This window comes from Sorex araneus, chromosome 5 (genome assembly GCF_027595985.1).
Source record: "Sorex araneus isolate mSorAra2 chromosome 5, mSorAra2.pri, whole genome shotgun sequence".
NCBI classification, from domain to species: domain Eukaryota; kingdom Metazoa; phylum Chordata; class Mammalia; order Eulipotyphla; family Soricidae; genus Sorex; species Sorex araneus.
The window spans coordinates 14162858-14183000 of NC_073306.1; the positions used below are offsets into that span (position 1 = coordinate 14162858).

Sequence of the window (20143 nt, forward strand, 5' to 3'; positions counted from 1 at the left end):
GACCCTGTCCTCCAGAGCAGCACCAGACTGGGGTCCTGTGGGTCAAGACATTAGTCCAGGGGTAACTTGTTACAGCAGCTCTCAGAAGCTCATAGCAGCAGCAAAGGCAGCGGAAGTAACTTTGGAATCACTTAGGGCAGGGACACTGGGAAGGGACATTTGGTAATGTCTGGGGATTGTCCTCATGTGTAGGGGTCAGAGGACCAAAGGGATGTAGAGCTAGAAGACGGGAAAGCTGCTCAATACCCCACAATGCCTCAGTGAGTTCTCTCTCATGAAGGAGCAGCTGGTCCCAAAGAGAGCTGAGATGACTATGAAGTAGCAGCAAGGAATTCAATGGAGAGGGTTCACTAACTTCTTCACTCCCTCATTTGGGAAGGAAGTCTCCAAATATTGAGTAGAGTATTTCTTAACTGGGAGCCATATGAACCCCTCCCCTCCCCCCGGAATATTCCAAGTGAAACTCATGGAAATGGAGGCCACTGGGTAGGACAGAGGGGACCACAGGAAGGAAGCTAGATCAGAGGTAGACTCGGGTGGGATAAAAGGCTGGGAGATGCTGATTTAAGAGTCAGATGAGTCTGTTAGAGAAATACAATGAATTAAAAGAACAGAAACAGCAAATACACTGGGAGAGTTCTGGAGAAAAGAATTTTTTTTTCCTTAGTCACAGAGCCCATTCAAGAATTGGGCTCTCCATCCTTAGATATGAAAAATTAACAAAACAATAGTTTTATTCCATAGGCAATTGTTATCAGCTTAGAGATACCTTTAATTTTTATCAAGGATTCCATAATTGAGATTGCACTTAGCAGAATCCTAAATTTATAACTTTCTGTAGCTCTCTTTCTTACAACACATTATGAGAACTGCCCAGACAGAAGGACCTTTTCCCAAAAATAGGACACCATAAATCCTGCACAATGACTACAATTTCCTATACCACGAAGAATTGAACAGTCAGTCTTACCTAGGATCTTACTGTTATAAAGATATTTGATATTTTGGTATTGGAGGAAGAAATATTATTTTTTAAACTCTTCAAAAATATATAAGAATCAATATTGGAGGAGCATGGAGAGACACTATACTTTCTGAATTCTTTAATGGAAACTAAGTTATTAATGTAACAAAATTGACCGTAATATATGGCTATAAAAATGTTTCATAAATGTTTAAAATATGCCTCTCTTTATTAATATTTAACAACCCCATTCAATGAGCTAACAGTATCACTTAATAGCATAAGAGATTTTAATATATATTAGTAGAGACATTTCAGATACTGTGTAAGGTACTCCTTTTAATCCAGACTGCTAATAAAAAGTATGAGGGGAAAGAAAAAGAAAATGGAACACTTTGAGATAGCAGAATCTGAAAGTTCGAAATGGAAATAAGAGGAAATACGTTTATTCTTCCAGATATACTGCAGCACTGTCATTAATAGGTCGAAGCACATTCACAACACCCTAGTGCATGACATGGTGACAGTGAAATTCATGACATAGAGAAAAACAAAAAGGAAAAATTGCAACATCAAGTCATTTGTGTTTATGAGACACAAAACCCACGAACCTAAATCCAGGCTGCTTTCAGTTAATGAATGAAGATTTTCCAGGTCATCAAATCTGCCTTGTTGATTGTTTCCTTCCGTGGAAGGCATGGAGGGGAGGGCATCGCTGCCAAAATCTTCTTTCATCTTGAGAGGACGAAAACCAGAAATGCATTAGGAGTGTATGATAAATGTGCAATGCTCTAATGTTGCTCAAAGCAGATAACAGCAAACGTGGAAAAGGATTGACCAGACAGATTTCCCCCGCGGCCGTTTAGCCCATGGAAAGCTGTAACTTGTGCTAGAAACTTAATATTTGCAAAACAAGAGGCCAGTCAAACCTGTTTCCCCCCCCACCCCCCCAAACACTGGACTTTTTAATAAAAAATATGTTTTATAAATAAGTGGATTTGGTTAAACACTCACGGTGGTAGAAGAAGCAGAGATCTATCGAGTTAAGCAGAACCAGTGGCCAATACACACTCCTTTTTGAACCGTGTTTGGGGTGCAACCGTGTTGGTCCCCAACACTGGGTGAATTTCTCAGCTCCGAATCTCTGCCCTGCCTCCCCAGTGTTCCTACTGCAGGGAGCACTCAGTTCTTTTCTTTTTTTTTTTTTTTTTTGCTTTTTAGGTCACACCCAGCAATGCTCAGGGGTTACTCCTGGCTTTGTACTCAGGAATTACTCCTGGCAGTGCTTGGGGGACCATATGGGATGCCAGGGATCGAACCTGGGTCGGCCTTGTGCAAGGCAAATGCTCTACCCGCTGTGCTATCGTTCCGCCCCCCCCCTTTTTTTATTTTGGGGAGCACTCAGTTCTTAACCCTAAAGCTTTCACACAGCACTATTGGTAACTGAATGCATGTTCCTCCCCCTTTGTATACATGCCTTTTACAATTTTCCAAATTATCACTCCAGGAACACTATTTGCGTTGAAGTCTTTTATGCTGATATAGGAGAAAATATGTTTAGTTTGCTTTCTGGGGGGCTGTTGGGGGTTGGGGCCACAATCGTGGTGCTTGGGGATTAATTGTGACTCAGCTCAGGGAATCGCTCCTGGTGGGGCTTGGGGGACCATACAGGCTGTGGGCAACTTAACCTAGGTTGGCCACATGCATGGCAAGTGCCCTACCCTCTCTACTATCTCTCCAGTCCCTATATTGGGAAAAGTTTTATCAGCATAGCATTGTCCTCCCGTTGTTCATCGATTTGCTTGAGCGGGCACCAGTAATGTCTCCATTGTGAGACTTGTTACTGTTTTTGGCACATTGAATTCGGCACAGGTAGCTTGTCAGGCTCTGCCGTGCGGGTGGGATACTCTTGGTATCTTACTGGGCTCTCTGAGAGGGACAGAGTAATCGAGCCCGGGTCAGCCACGGGCAAGGCAAATGCCCTACCCGCTGTGCTACCGATCCAGTCCTTTATAAGCATATCATTTATTAAAGACATTATAGAAGTCATAGGAATACATTTCAATTATTTGAAGTGGAGAACTTATTCTCTATATTGGACATTTGGGTTGTTTTAAACAAAACAAACAAACCTGAACTCTTTTATCTTTTATATTTAGCAGTAAGAAAAGACTTCCCTTGGAGCTGGAGAAATATTAGGGTGGTAAGGCACTTGTATTGCATGTCCCATCTTTGATTTAATCCCTGGGACCAAACACAGTCCCCCAATCTCCACCAGGAGTGACCCCTGAACACAGATCCAGGAGTAATCCTTTGAGGATATCCCCCCACCAAAGAAAAGAAGAAAAAGGAAGGAGTTGGAATAAACAGATAAATCAAATGCTCCTAGCTTGTTTTTAGATTATGATTATAATATGTAACTTTATCAGACAATGGAGCCTATAGAGTATAGAATTCAACTCAAATGTTAAATAGGGTTATAAGTGGATGTAGGACCAATCAATTGCCTAGACTATAACAGAAAAAAATCTTTGTAGCAGATAATATAAAGGACTCTGAGAGAGAAAAATGTTTATAGGAATATTTGGATCATTTGGGCATTTAAGAAAGTTAATGACTAGTAACTGAGAAATAAGAAAACTGGTGCCTGAACCTGAGATTTTGATTTAGCAAATAGTGAGGCTTTAACTTTGGAAAAATTAATACAATTTGCATGGGGGATAGGGGGACACCCCCAGCGGTGCTCAGGGCTTACTCCTGGAAGGGCTCAGGCGATCATATGGGGTGGTGGTGATAGAACCAGGGCCAAGATATTAAAAACAAGTGTCTGGCCTGAGGTACTATCGCTTCAACACCGAAATTCAATTATTTTTTGCTAAAGAAGGAAATTAAGGGTGTAGGATTGTTTCCACATAAATAATTTTGAGTGAAAAGAATCAGATTTTTTGGAAAATGCCTAGGCTTATGCTGCAGAGATAGTACAAGGTTAAGGCATTTGCCTTGCATGAGGTTTACCCCAGTTCAATCTTTAGCACCAATATACGGTCCCCAGAGCACTGCCAGGAGTGATTGCTCAGCACTGCCAGGTGTTGCCCAAAACCAAAATAAAGGCCTAGGATCTGCCACGACATGGTCCCCTGGGTAATGCTGTGATTCGCCCCCTTCCAGTGCACTGAGAGAGAAGACCTTGAACACTGCTATATGTATAGTTCACACATAAAATAAAATTAAATGGACCAAGGATTTGTACAGGTATTTCTCCAAAGAGTACATAAAGATGAATAAACATAACTTTTTCCCCCCAAACCTCAACATCCAATGGTGGAGGAAATCCTGGTGAAGTGACAATTCTAAAAGCACCAAGGTTCTGATTGGGTTCTAAATTCTAATTGTGGGTTCTAAATATAGATTTGGAACAAATGCATATGAGAAATGTAGTACATCAGACATTTGGGGAAATGATAAATGTTCTCAATTGTCTGAAATTCTAGCCAGAGGCAGAGTTAAGGATGTGTTTCTGGATCTGCAAGTCTCAAGATGAGTTTTCCTATTAACTATGGTGTAAGTAAGAAGATTTTTGCAAAATATTTAATAACAGTATAAGTATAATGGTAGTAGGGATGCTTATATAATTATATTGATTTTTATTTAAAGTCGTGATTAGTAAACATTAATGCTTGGTATTTTATAAATATTTTGTGTATAGAAAGACATTTGAAGAAACGTTTGTGCTAAAATATGTATGACTCATTTTTATGAAAATTGTTCTTTCTGGGGGAATTGATACAATCCTTTAGGGCTATTTTGATACTTTAAGGGAAGTGACTTGAATATCTCCCTATGGAGGATTCTGTTGCAGATAGTGAGCACGTATAATCCAGAAGAAATGTGCCCTGTCTCAGATATTTTGGTAGTATTAAGAACATCTTTTTATTATCTAACACTAGAGTGTCATTCTATTTTATCTGTAAATTTGGGTGGTATTAGTAAAGACCAGAGACTATAAAACAATGCTCCTGGAAGTGCATGGCTGCATTTGTGGCCACACGACCTCTTATAGCCTAGTTCTTCTCAGAGAACCTGGCAAGCTACCGAGAGCTTCCTGCCCGCATGGGAGAGCCTGGCAAGCTCCCCATGGTGTATTCATGTGCCAAATACAGTAACAATGATGGGTCTCATTCCCCGACCCTGAAAGAGCCTCCGATGCAGCACCACTGGGAAGAATGAGTAAAGAGAGGCTGCTAGGGCTAAGATGAATGTCAACAGGATGACAGTGATGACAATGATATATATATATATGAAACCCTACAGTGCAAATCATGGTGCCTCTGGGACTCTATGTGTAAAATGATCCAAATGGTATTTTAAAATGTATTTTCTACTTTACCACAATTTAAAAAACTAGGTCTGTAAACCTTGATGGTTTTGCCCTTCAACTAAAATGGGGTAAGAGAATAGCTGACAAAGAAAAATAATAAACTCTGAAGTACTTGTGTACTATTTGCACTTCACAAATATTACTATATCGACAGCTCTAAATAAGTCATACAGCAAAGATGGGGTGATAAATTTCCTCTACACTTTGGAACAACACTCACTAAATGCCATACTTGCAAGGTATTTGAGTGTGTTTTTAAAATATATTACCTAGGGCTTGTGATATTATGCAAGAAGCAATTATCACTACTGCAGAGGATTACTACAGCTAATGATGTGAAGAGGGGTAAGAGAGTATTGGCCTCAAGAGGGGTGTCACCTCAGTTTCCCAGGGAATTGTGGTGGGTGGGTGTGTGTGGCACAGGACTGAGAAAGTCTACCAAGAGAACCTGTGCACCGTGGATGTTCGCATTCCACCAGCTTCGCTTGGAAATCGTCAGATTACACTGAGTCACACGTGATCTACACAGCATGAGAAATTAATCCCTGCCTCTTGCTTTCTCAGGGAGCCTTGGGACTCAGGCTGGAGGGAGGCACTGTTCTGGGCAGAAGGAGGATGTCGGTCCTAAGCTTTTCCCCAATTCATGACAGGTCTGTTGCTTTCCCCTCCCAGAAAGGAATTTCAGGAAAAGATGAATGATGAAGTAAAACAGTTTTATTTCGAGATTAAGAGAAAAGTGAGATTAGTGGCTTGAAGAGAAAAGATGGGCTTTTCTGGAGGGGGAGAATGCTGAGGGTGCCCCATCGATGAAAAGAATTACACGTCCCAAGTTCAGATGTGGGTGACCCCCAAAGAAGGATGTATGCTGCTTCCCTTTGCAAAGTTGGTTTTATAGTTTTCTCCCAAACTGTCCCCATGTGGGACTTCCTAGATAGTTGAGAGTCCACTGCTAGGATGCTGTCAAGGGGAAGAGCTTGAACTTTTGTTGGTCTACCTCCATGTCCTGATCACAGCCTTTTGTTTCTTGGGAGGGCTCTCTGCCTTCTCTGGCCAGTGCTGGATGGAACCAGTTAAGAGTCTTAACAGCCTCAGTTCCTGTGTCCACAGAGAGAGTCTGGTCTTCCTGCTCTCTCAGCTACTTTAAAGTTAGTGACGGTGTAACTTCTATAAACTCCATCTTGGTTTGATCTCTTCCAGAGAACTCATTGACATTCTCTCCCACCTCTTCCACCCCAGCCACCCCATCTGACTGCCTGCTGGCCCATCAGAAACAAGAAGTGGACAGAGCTAATCTCCAAGAGATGCCAAGCTGCTGAAACTCTCAGATAGATCCGTCTCCAGGCTGAGAACTGTGGAACCTTCTCGAGATGGGGTTGGGCCAAGTCTCCGCCCTGCCTAAAACCCAGGAATTCCACTCATCTGGCACATCCTCCTGCATATAAATGGCCCCTCTCCACAGCTCCACAACTAATCTCAAAGAGACATCAAGACACTGAATTGTTCCACAGCTCCTGGACACGTTCAAATGCCACAGTACTGAAAGCCCAGTAGGAGAAACAAAGCGAATTGGATGGGAAAGCTGCACAGAGTCCACTAAATTCAAAATTCACTGAGCGAAAACTACCTCAGAAGGCTCAACTAGCCCCAAACAGTCACTCAATCCTCAGACGATTTTAATATCATCACTGTGAGGTAAAAATTTCCACAGATTTTCTTTTACTGAACTGTTTTATAATTCCATTTGCCGTCTTGTTGTAACAAGCCATATCCATTATTTTGTGCTTGGAAAGGGGGCGAGTTTGAGGGGTGGGATGGGAAACTGGGGACACTGGTGGAAAGGTCACACTGGTGGGGGGACTGGTGTTGGAACACCGAGTGCCTGAAACAACTGTATTACGAACAACATGGTAAATTTTGTAAGTAATTGTAAATAAAGTTTAAAAACAGAAATAAGAGCAGGACAGATAAAGAAACACAGCCAAATGGGGTGTGTGTGTGTGTGTGTGTGTGTGTGTGTGTGTGTGTGTGTCTAACAGGGGGGTCAAAATATTCCACTCCCAAATATGACTTTGGCATAAGGAATATTTTGGGCAAAAGACAACTGAGAACCAGCAGGCACAGAAAATTTCCCTCTCCTGATGAATCACCAGATTCTTGAACCGGCAGCTGTACTTGTCAACTCAGAAATAGCACGGAGAGAAAAATCTATGTGAGAAATCCGACTAAAACACCTCATCTTCTCTCAACTGCCCAGTATACTGACCTTCCCTCCATTTGCCCAAGACGTTACCCTGAAAAGCGCAAACCTTTCCTTCTGTCTAGCGACCCTACACAAATCCAGATTCTGACGCACTCCTGAAATTACTCATTGCTGCAACTCTGCTCTATGTTGGCCACGGGTTCAGAAACTGGTTTTCTCTTGTTTCTTTGGCTTTAATTTGCTATCTTTCAATTTGTCACTTAACTTGCAGAGCCCCAGCCAGAAACTCTAAGCAAGGAAAGATTTTTTTTTCCCCCTTATCTTGTACTGTGATCAGTGCTGGGGTATGGGAAAGAAAGAAGAGCTAACGTACAAAGGGAGAACATATAATTATTTAAAGGAAATAAAGTACTGTTTAGGCAAGACACATTAGAGCTGGAACAATTTTAATCAACGTTCTCTTGAGAGCGCCTATAGAGGCTACTCTGGGGAACGCTGGGAAATTTCACACAGATTTGGTAATCAGGGTACATGTCCTTCAAATGACAGGCATTGAATGTTGCTATAAACAAGCTCTTTTAAGAGCACTTTAGCAAACAATGGAGTAAGTGGCTACATTGTGAAGATTATCAAATAAACCTACAAGAGAAATGTCTGTAAAAGCCTCATGTTATGCAAATGAGCGTTTGTAGACAGGATACATTTTTGACTGACAGTATGGACTGAAAAATGACTGGTTCTGGAGCTAGAAGGAGAGGAAGTCAGCTAGTTTCCACGGCTGGATGAAGTGGTCAGAAAGTGATGTTGGTCATAGCACACATATCAATAAGCATTGAAAGAATTTGAGTAAAATCCTATCATTAAATGTTAGATAGGTCCCAAACGAGCATTTTATCGGGTTTTAAATATGAATGTCTACTTTATAAAATAAATAGTGAATATGCATGTAACTTATCCATAGCCTTAGAAGTATATATGTTAATATAATATATTCCTGGTGGCATTATATTTTTAGATAAATAGAAAAGTTTTTTGTTTGTTTGTTTTTTGCTTTTTGGGTCACACCTGGCGATGCACAGGGGTCACTTCTGGCTCTGCACTTAGGAATTACCCCTGGCAGTGCTCAGAGGACCATATGGGATGCTGGGAATCGAACCCTGGGTCAGCCTCATGCAAGGCAAATGTCCTACCCATTGTGCTATCACTGTAGCACCAATAGAAAAGTTTTTAAAGGTTGGGGGGGGGGAGGGTCAGAGAGAAATAAAGCACGTAGGGAGCTTGCCTTACACAAAGCTGACCTGGATTTGATCCCTGGCACCACATATGGTTCCCAAGAACCACCAGGAGTGAATTCTGAGCACAGACCCAGGAGTAAGCCTGGTGCACCAGCAGGTGTGCCTCCCCTAAGAGAAGTTTCTTTTTATTGAAGAAAATAGCCACAACAAGCAGTTAAGGATAAAGCAGTAGCGAGAGAGCTGTGGTGGGCAGAGGCCGAACAAAGACAGGAAGTGCCGATGTCAAGGGCAGCACCTTGGCGGCTCTGGTCACTTTCACGCTCTTCCATCCAGCCCCATGGAGCCCGTAGCTTTGCTCAGCAGTGGGGCTCCCAGCAGAGCCAGGAGAAGGAAAGGCAGGCAAGGAGCGAATGTGGGCCGGGGTTCACTCACCCCACTGCCAGGAAGCTGCTGGTCTCGGGGAGAGGGAGGGAGCCCTGCCTGCACCCGAGCCACTCACAAGGACTTTCAAAAAATGTTTCTAGGGGCTGGAGTGATAGCACAGCGGGTAGGGCGAGCATCCCATCTGGTCACCCGAGCACCAGCAGGAGTGATTCCTGAGTGCAGAGGCAGGAGTAACCCCTGTGCATCACTGGTTGTGACCCACAAGACAAAATAAATAAATAAATAAATAAATAAATAAATAAATAAATAAATAAAATTGTTTCTAGAAAGTCAATCACATGTTATTTGCTTGACAGTTCATTTGGGGCAGAAAATAGGCAAACAAAAATAAAGCATTAAAAAATGACCCCTGTGAAAGATTACAGCTGGTAAATGGTTAACACACACTCTCTCTCTCTCCATACATATGTATGTATATATGTGTGTGTGCATGTACATGTGTGCATATCACTCTAATTTTTTACACACACACACACACACACACACACACACACACACACACACACACACACACTATTTATTGGTCATTAAATAGCCAGGGCAAGCCTATTAAAATTGAATGTTTTCCTACCCGGCTGTAAAGAAGCAGTATTGCACATGTCAAGGCTAATTTCCTAGAGTTCAGTGACTTACTATTTAGCATTACAAGGAAAGTGAAGGGAAAATGTGGATGAGCAAGATATAAACAATATATCCTTAACTAATTCTGTCTTGATTCCTCCTGACAAATGCACTATGTGAGAAATACAGAGCTACAGCTCCCTGGGGGAATTAAAAAAAAAAAAACTGGCAAAGGAACTCTTCTTTGAAGTGGATAATTATAGAAAAAAAAAATAGTGCTCTAAAAGGAAGGCAAAAAAAACACTGTAAGAGCAAAACCGCCGCAATCTCTTGATTCTAAGGAGAAGCTTGTAACGAGGCAGAAAGGTGGGTTCACAGTCTGGCAGCAGAGAAGGGCGGTGCAGGGGGAAAGTGATGCGTTACGAAAAGAGCGTTTCCACGTCATCAGTTACTTCTTGCAAGTTGCTGGACTTGGGAGCAAGGCTAGAGATGGGAGGGCAGGAAAGGGCAGACCGCTGCCCCCCCCTTACCATGTGCTCAGGGCTGTAGCCGTACTGCCGCACTTCCTGGGGATAGAGACTCATCGAGGATCTTGCTTCCTGCAGGTCAGAGGGTTCGCCTTCCTGCACCCACTGGGTACCATAGTGGGGTTCCCTCCCGGTGGGGAGAGGAGCTGTCCCGGGAATGTGCGGCGAGGGGTACATCTCCATGGACTGCAAACAATCCTGATAGAGCTCATACTCTTCATCGACGAGCATTTCCCTTTCTTCCCCCAGTTCTTGCAGTTGGGGAGTCAAGAATTCTTCCATCTCCCAGGCCTCTGGGCTGTGGTCTATCTCGTGTTGCCGAGACTGGAAAGATTTCCCCAAACGGAGATAGGGCTCGTCCACAAGCTCTTCTTTAAAATAGGGCTCATCTCTGAATTCCTGTAAGTGGAAGTGGCGGAAATGGCTTTAAGGATCCCTCTCTGAAAAGACACTCTGTACACGAAGAGCAGAATACACCCAGCATCACCCCCGTTGCTTGTTTAGGACAGACAGGCCTCCACTGGCAAGGAGGAGAAAGCGCTCTTCCAGGTGACCCTCCCCCCAGCCAAGGGAAAACACAAAGAAGCAGGAATCTGCCCAAGGCTGTTCCAAACTATTCCAAAAGGGTCAATAGACATTAACCACCAGGGCATTCTCAATCAGAAAGAGAATTTTGTTATGCTGCTGTACTGAATATATTTAACTTATGCATCTCAAATAAGAAGTGATCATTAAAAAAAAAAAAAGAAGAAGAAGCAGTCAGTAAATATAGACCCACTTCAAATGATTACTTAGGGAAATCCCACCTTAAGGAACTCCAAAGAAATAACAGCTACCTGACTGCTTTAAAAAAAATCATTTGGGGCTGGAGCAATAGCACAGTGGGTAGGGCGTTTGCCGGGTTCGATTCCCAGCATCCCATATGGTCCCATGAGCACCACCAGGAGTAATTCCTGAGTGCAGACCCAGGAATAACTCCTGTGCATTGCCAGGAGTGACCCAAAAAGAAAAAAATAAAAATAAAAAATTTAAAAATCATTTTCTATTAGCAAGATATGAGGAATATATGTCTACATACTTTTAGTATGATCCCTGGGGGCAATGGAGGTGGCTCAAAGGGTTGGAGTACAGGCTCTGCCTGGGGCACTGTGGGTTTTATTTCTGGCACTGCAGAAATTGAGCACCACTGGGATTGGCCTCTGAGCTCCACTGGGTGCCCCATCCACAAAAAGAAACTACGTTGAGTATAACTCTTATACCATCACAAAAAAATATATTATTTTTATCTACAGTAAAATGTATAGCAGGAAGAAATTAATACAATATGCTTTAAACTTTACATTTCATTAATCAGCAGATCCATCTAATTATCTTTGTTCGGGTTTGGTTTCATTTGGTTTGGGGGCTAGGGCTTATTCCTGGCTCTCTGCTCATGGATCACTCCCGGTGGTGCTTGAAGGCCCATATTGGTGCCAAAGATTGAACCTGGGCTGGTAACATGCAAGGCAAATGCCTTACCCATCATACTACTGCTATGGTCCAGCATTTTAATTTTTAAAAATATATTAGTGATATATAAAAAAAAATGGCCACCCTCATTCCTTAAAAATGCTATCCATGTGGCCATGCCATTTATGGAGGCAATGGGATATAAGATGGGAAAGATTTTGCTTATAAATAAATAATGGGAGGAGAATCAGAGAATTCATATTTAGCTGAGAGAGAAAACAAACTTTATGTCTATATTATATAAACTGCAGCTCACAGAAAAGCACTCAATAAGAAATTTACTAAATACCTTGGGTGCTTCAAGTATTAAAGATGAACTTATGTCCTGAGTTGTTCCCGAAACTTCAGTTTTGTCTTCATTACTGTTTGAAGGTAGAATATAATGACATTCTTCCTCTTTATCATCTTCCTGAAAGCAGAATTACTTTTATTTAAGCACAGCGGAAGAAATATTGTTGTCAAAACTGAAACTTTTATAAATTGAAATATAATGGAATTATAACATATTCATTTTAGATCCACAACATAACGATTTGATATATTTATATGTCAAAAAATGATTACCGCAGTTTATATGTATTCCTACAATAAGTTATGATCACAACTTTCAAATACACAGAGCAGTTCTTATAATTGTAGTCAGTATTCATTTTTAGTCACTATATAATATATCTCTAGTACTTATTTATCTTGAAAGTGGAAGTTTGCAGCTTTGTTGTTGTTGTTGTTGTTGTTGCTGCTTGTTTGGGGGCCACACCTGGGGGGTGCTCAGGGCTTACTCCTGGCTCTGTACTTAGGGGTCACTCCTGGTGGACTCAGGGGTACTAAGAATCCAAGCCGGATGACCACATGCAAAGCAAATGCCCTACTTGCTCTATTACCTCTCTGATCCCCTATTTAATTTTTACAACTTTTTTTTAAGCAAAGAGGAATTAAGAAGAAAGATTGGGGGTTGTAGATTAGGAGTGAAAAGTCACAAAGTTTGTTTATGCAATTCTTTGGCTCTATGTCCCCTCTCCCTGGTGTCAGGCACTTTCTACCGTCTGTCAGGCCAGGTTCTTTAACAGGGGCTCCCTCTACAGCTTCTAAAGACAAATCAGTGTCACTGTGTTCTTTTGCACCTGCTGTTTCTTCAGAAATGAATTCAAAGTAATCAGTATGACAAGGAAGTGTATTTTGGGGGTAGCAGGTTCTGAATTTCATCAATAGGAAATATATAAGTATCATCCGGGTCGTATTTAAAATGTTCCATCATGGTGAAGGGCAGTGACTCTTCGTCAGAAAAGCTACATCTACCTCTTGCCTGGGCCTTCTAAGCTCAAGCCCCATCTCATGTCATAGCAGCTACTATTTATCAAGTCCTACTGAGACCTCAATCTACGGTCATTACTTGATATGCTTTGTCTTACCTTAATCTTCATGAGAATCCTATAAGAAAGGTGCTGTACATTATAAACTTAAAAAGGAAAGCATCTCATGAATATAAACAAATCATCTTTATTTTCCAAACACTATGAGGTTGACACCTTTATTTTCTGATCCTGCAAGCACAGTGCCTTAAAAAACGCGTCCAAGGGCACAGGCATGGAATAAGCAACAGAACAGGGCAAGGAGACGAGGTGTCTGCCTGTACCTCCAAAACCCACAGTTCTGACGACGGCCCTGTCCTGGCTTCCTATACTGTGGCTCCAACCTTCAACTTACCACTAAAGGTTTACAGATGCCAAGGTGCACGGTGCCCAGTGGCACGGCCTTCAACACTTCCACGGCTTCTGCGAGCGGGGTGTTGTCCAAATAGTGGTCATTGACTGACACCAGGCGGTCCCCGGGTAACAGTGCCCCACTTCTTTCTGCAACACCATCTGCCACCAGGGAGCGGATCACGATCACTGACTTTGTAGGGTCTAAGGGGTCCTGGGGACCAAGCAAAGAAAGAGGAGTCAGTATCCTGGAACCACATACATACCTTAGGGCGGCTCGTCTTCACAGACTAATCTTCTCAAAACACTTCATTTATTTATTTTTTTAACGGAGGCACCGTGAAGTTGCACAGTTATTCCTGATTGGGTTTCAGGCATATGTTTCCACACTGATCCTTTCTCCAGTGTCCACTTCCCTCCATCAATGCCCCGCCAGAACCCCAGGTGCCTCCCACCCACTAATTGACTTCTAGGAGAGGTACTTTTTTCCTTCTTAATAAAAGTTTTTGCACTGTGGAGCTGGAGCGATAGCACAGCGGTTGGGCGTTCGCCTTTCCCAAGGCCTACCCGAGTTCGATTCCTCTGCCCCTCTCGGAGAGCCCAGCAAGCTACCTAGAGTATGGAGCCCATGCAGCAGAGCCTGGCAAGTTACCTGTGTGTATTGGATATGCCAAAAACAGTAACAATAAGTCTCTCAATGAGAGACATTACTGGTGCCCGCTTGAACAAATCGATGCGCAAAGGGATGACAGTGACAGTGACTGTGGTTTACAGCACTGTTGCTTCATACATAACACTTTACCACCTCTCAGCACCACCTCCTCCTCCTGGCTGAACGCTTCCGTCTACCACAGTCATTGCCCATCCTGTCCCCACCCTCCTCGGGAGGCCTGTTTCCTTCTGAATACCCATTCTCATGTTCTTTGTTTCCATTGTCTTTGGTGTTCATTATTCCCCCATTATGTTTCTTTATATCCCACATATGAGACAGGTCATTCTGTGTCAGTCTCTTCTCGCTCCTCTAACTTCACGTGAGGTCTTGTTTCATGTGTCTACAATCTGTTACTACACATTTGCATGAATACCAGTTTGCTTCTTGGTGAAGACATACCCTTAATAATTTCAACTGTATGGCTGAGTGCTCAACCCATAGATATTGAAAAGAGAAAATAAAAATCAAAAACAACTTTGTGATGTATTCTGTTCAACTCAAAAGCTCTGAGATTCTCTGACACCCTTAACATGATTATCTATCAATCTAAGGGCAGCTCATCTACGATTTTTGGACTTTTGGGCAAAGGGAACTCTAAGGTCAGTGTCCTAAGAAACAAATCTTCCAGCCTTACACATTCCACCAGGATAGAAACCTCTTGCTAAATCACATTAAAAAAAAAAAGACACAGAAACCATAAAATATCCACAGAAGTTAAAAGTAACAGTAACACAGAAGCCAACTAAACTCAACAAAAAAAACAATAACACAGAAGGCTCAACTAGCAATAAATAGCTTAGTCAATTCTCCGACAAGAACTTAACAACCCAGCAATGAAATATAACAATTTTCCCATTTAAAAAATTGAGTTCTGGCTGGAGCAATAGCACAGTGGATTGAGTGTTTGCCTTGCACGCTGATGATGCAAGTTCAATCTCGGACATCCCATGTGGTCCCCTGAGCACTGTCTCCTGAGTATAGAGCCAGGGGTAACTCCTGAGCATCACTGGTTGTGACCCAAAGAGCCTCCTCCCCCACAAAAAAAATTGCTTTTATACCTACTGATTTTAATATTGGATTTTGCTTATCTAACCAATTTCAACTTAAGAATTGTATCAATAGTTGTAGCTTTTTTGTACATTAAAATAAATTTTAAAAGTTATTTAAAAATATAAGCTAAAAGAAGCAAAAGTGATAAGATTATGACATGGTGTAGGTGTCCCGATGTGGTCACTATTCCAATGCACAGATAATGGGCTGCGGGTGTGGCTTTGTGGTAAAGTGCATGCCTCTGATGTGTGGGGCCCTGTTTTGGATCCCGGGTATTGCAAAAAGAAAGAAAAATAGAAAATGAGTGCAACAGGCAATCTCCTCTCACTCACCGAGAGAGTCCCGCGTTCCTTTCCATTAAGCACCAAAGATAACACCAGCATTCAATGAATTCAGTTGGTTGATAAAAACTAATTTGTCATCCCAATACCACTTTCTCTCTCTTTCTTTTTCCTTTTAAGAGTAACATGAACTCCCCACTATCATTTAAAAAAATTTTTCATCGAGGGCTGGAGTGATAGCACAGTGGGTAGGGTGTTTGCCTTGCACAGGGCCGACCCGGATTCGATTCCCAGCCAGGAGTAATTCCTGAGTGCAGAGCCAGAAGTGACCCCGGTGTGTGACCCACAATCATTGAATCGACCAGTTCCTCTCACAGCCCCAGGGCACGGATAGACTCACTGTCAGACTTTGCAGGTGGGGAGCCTGAGATTCAGAAAGCCACGTGGACTTGGCAAGATCACCCACTGGGAAGGCAGCACCAGGACAGCCAGGGTTCAACCAGGCTGTAAGTCCCATCTCGTTACCACTCGCTCCACAACAAAGCAAGAGATGAATTTGGGAACAGAGATTGGTAGCTGGGGAAGAAAGAGATTCACATAGAGGATGAGTGGTCTAGCCCAGGGGTCTTCAACCACAGCTCTAAAGACCAGTAGCCAGTGTGCAGATGCAGAAAGGCTGAAAGCCACCGGTCCACTGCCTGGGTTCTATCTGTGCTGGGTGGACCCATATGCAGAACAGGTGCTGGTTTATAGGTCCCAAAAGGTTGAAAAATGCTGGACTAGTATATGACCTTCGTTTATTCAGCTGGTGGAGGTCTCCAGACTAACCATGAACCTCACCTTGCCAGGGAAACAAAAGAATTAAACCACAACCATAGTAGCATTTGTTTTGATTTGCCTGTGTTGCTTCTATTGTTTCATTTGGCACATACTGTTGCACAAAAAAAATGCAGGAGGGAGGGATTCCTTTACTACTACTAGTTCCTTTACTACAAGAGGAAAAGCACTATTCTGGGTGTACAAAGTCCGTTTTTGCAAAGTGCAAATCTGGAGTTCCAGGATATGTCTGAAGTATCTAACAGCTCTTTGGAAATTTTCAATCCAGTTTTCTATACTTCTGTGTATAGAAAACTCAAAGCTTATTGTAGGTACTGGCCAGAATTTCAAGCAAAAACACCACATTGTAACCATCAACGGCCACATAGTACTTCCTTGAAAAATGCCGTTAAGCACAATTTATTTCACCTTCCTTAACTACCCTTGCTTTCCTACTTCCCCAGTCAAGAAATTCAGGATAATTCTCTGCATCACCACACCTTCACTGCCCGCCCCCCCCCCATCCCCAGTAAATTTCTTAAATACTCCTAAGTATAACATCACATATTTATATTTATGAAGAGATCTGGAAAAGTAAAATGACTCACGGAAACTCATTAATAAAATACACAGAATTAAACTATGTGCACCAATATTTTCAAGTAGAGGGAGCTATTGCATCGGAAGAGAAAAGAAAAGAATAGTAATTAGAAAAAAAAAAAGGCACGGTGGTATGTGAGCCGGCAGTTGGGGCCGTCATAGGAAAGAGCTGTCTATTTTGTCACCGACGACCATGAATCACAACACACAGTTCATTCTGAAATATGAAACCATTACACTTTAGGTTTGACATGCTAATAAATAAGCTGTACAATTATGCCCTTCATTTAGGATGTCAGTTTTTGATGAAAGGCTTTTTTTTATGGGGGGGAGGGGGGACGTGGAAGGTACACAATAGCCTATTCCCCTCATGAAATGCAGAGAAAACAGCAAGCATTATTTCCTTTTTTTTTAATTGCTCAACTTCCTATGAAAACAGTTGAAAAAAAACACACCGGGAGTAGATAAAGGGTTTCACTCCGTGGCGTGGAGGGAATTATGGCTGCAACTTCTCAAAAAGGACTCCAAGAGGTGAGCTGGCTTTTCCAAAGGCAGCCCGGTTGAAATGCTAATTAGAAACATGGCAAAGGAAGATGAAACAGGAAGTAACGGAAGTGGAGAGATGAATCGATTTCCCTTGCCACGACACAGTCACGGTGAGCACCTACTTCATGCACGGTGCAGTTTGTGCCTGTGCAGAGGCTCCAAACTAGCACCAGGTGTGTGGACTCATGACAGTTCAACCAGGCTCAGACGCTGCCACTTCTCGGAACCCTAATCCGTTACCCCCTTTTCCGGCAGGAGGGAACCCGGGGGCAGCTTCTTTATCACTTATACAATCCCCCTCCCCTGCCCTTCCCACCCATCCTGATGCCGTCCCGGGATGCACAACCGCTCCTTCATTGTTCTCTGATAAATTTTCAGGCTGCGCTTTCCCATGCAGCGGAAGGAAGTTGCTTTAATGAGGAACAGTCCTTTCTAGGGGCTGAGCGCAGTGCAGAAGTGGTCCTATGAGGGGGAAAAAGAAGAAGAAGAAGAAGAAAACAAACTCCTGCAGCTACTGCTGTCTGCGGCAGTAGCAATTTCTGAGACTTTGCTGCCTCTAGTCAGAAGAGTCTGTTTTCTGAAAATATCTTCCTCACTGTGATGCCCATGTTACGTTGAATAAAACGCTACGCAGACATTTGTCAAGAGCTCTGCTCAACTCCTACATCCCACACAGGCTTTGAAAGTCTCTATCAGTTTTTATCACTTTCGATCGTCACTTCCCCCTTTTCCTTCCCTTTGCTGTTGGTACCACAACCCGAGATCACACACTCTTAACTGCAGTGCTTCACACACTCTCAGTTGCAGTGCTGGAGAAACTGCACACTTTGTCATGGAGTGGAGAGACCCGGATGGCAGGGCCTTTGGGCTGGCACTGGGGTCAACTGCATAACCCACACCTCCAAGACAGCTCCAAGTCACTTTATCACACACCCCCTTTATCATAATTCTTTAAAACAAAACTTTTAAAAAAATGTTTGGGCCACATATCTGACTGTGTTCAGGGCTTATTCCTGCCTCTGCACTCAGGGATCATTCCTGGTGGTGCTCAGGGCCCATATGGGATGCCGGGGATCAAACCCAGGTTGGCTGTGTGCCAGGAAAGCATCCCACTGCTGTACTATCTATCTCTCTAGGCCCTACCATAATTCTTAAACCTCTCGTTTTTTTTTTTTTTCTTGTTCTGGTAAATAACACTGCAAGGAACACTGCAGCCAAGAACCAAGAAGTCTTAGCCGCATCAACAGAGGGCAGTAAAGACTCATCCCAGATTCCAAGAAGCACACCCTTCGGAAAAGCCAGGTCATCTCCTTTGAAGGATTTTTTTCCCCTCTCTCTGAAACAAACAAGCAAGCATATTATTGCACATGCCCTAAGAGAATGTTTGCTTCAATTCAGCTAGTTATGAACATTTTCCCCTAGAGACCTTGTAGCAGTCAACTTCCATCAGAATCCCGTGGTAGGAGACAAGGAGAGTGGAATCCTGCACCTCTGAGCTGTGAAATCCTGAGGCAACCCGTCGGACCTCTCTGCATCACAAAAGAATGAAATCACTCCACCTGGGGCAGGAGCCCACGTTTAGACAACGGAAGGCCTAGGTTGGATCCTTGATACAGCAAGGCCTTCTGTGGTCAAGGCCTTCCACCAGGAGCAACGCCAGAGCACAGAGCCGGGAGTAGCCAGGAGGGCACTGGGTGTGGCTCCAAAAAATTAGATAAATAAAAAAAGAAAGGAAAGGAAAGGAAAGGAAGAAAGGAGGAAAATAAAAAAATAACATCAGCACGAAGAGCATTCAAGAGAAAGAATTTTGAGGACTTCAAATAGGCTGTTAACACTGGATATTCCGCCCCCCCCCCCCGCCCAATTTCATTCTGATAAAACACCATGAATTACAAAGTTATTCACAGTTGGATTTTTGACATACATTTTGTTCCATCACCAACCCTGTCACCAGTGTCAAGTTCCCTCTCCTGCCCTCACCCCCGCCCTAGCCCAAATCTGCCATCTTGACAGGCACCTTTAAAATCTAATGCTGTGGTTCACTGTCTCACTGTCATCCTATTGTTCATCAATTTACTCGAGTGGGTGCCAGTAACATCTCCATTTGTCCCAGCCTGAGTTTTTTTATTTTTGCTTTTTGGGTCTCACCTGGTGAGGCACAGGGGTTACTCCTGGCTCCTGGCTCTGCACTCAGGAATTACTCCTGGTGGTGCTCAGGGGACCATATGGGATGCTGGGAATCGAACCCAGGGTTGGTTGTCTGCAAGGCAAACAAATGCCCTACCTGCTGTGATATTGCTCCAGCCCCCTACAGCCCTGAGATTTTAGCCGCTTCTCCTTACTCGTTCTTCCCAACAATTGGAGGCTCTTTTCAGGGTCTGGGGAATGAGACCTGTTACTGTTACTGAGCTTGTGTATTTACCAGCTGCGTATTATGAACATGGGCAATTTCAGAGTCTCGGCAGCCCGGAACTGCATCTCTGTCCACACAGCCCAGGTCTCAGGCTCACTCCTTCATGCCTTCTCCAAGTCACCGGCACAGGTGTGCCCGCCGGGGAAAGGGGAGAGCACTCCTGACAGAGTCCTTCTTCTCTCTTTCCACTGTCATCACTATGGTTCA

The 20143-nt window shown here is 43.1% G+C and overlaps 1 protein-coding gene across 3 annotated transcripts in view; it reads right to left on the reverse strand.

Moving 5' to 3' along the window:
- Positions 1-20143, reverse strand: part of PATJ (PATJ crumbs cell polarity complex component) — a 370230-nt gene that overhangs the window by 243960 nt on the left and 106127 nt on the right. For all 3 annotated transcript variants that reach the window (XM_055139113.1, XM_055139112.1, XM_055139111.1), the window contains exons 18-21: positions 13523-13732; positions 12108-12227; positions 10313-10708; positions 1576-1699 (exon numbers count right to left, since the gene is read on the reverse strand). In XM_055139113.1, the coding sequence (XP_054995088.1) occupies positions 1576-1699; positions 10313-10708; positions 12108-12227; positions 13523-13732 (850 nt within the window). The remainder of the gene's footprint in view (positions 1-1575; positions 1700-10312; positions 10709-12107; positions 12228-13522; positions 13733-20143) is intronic.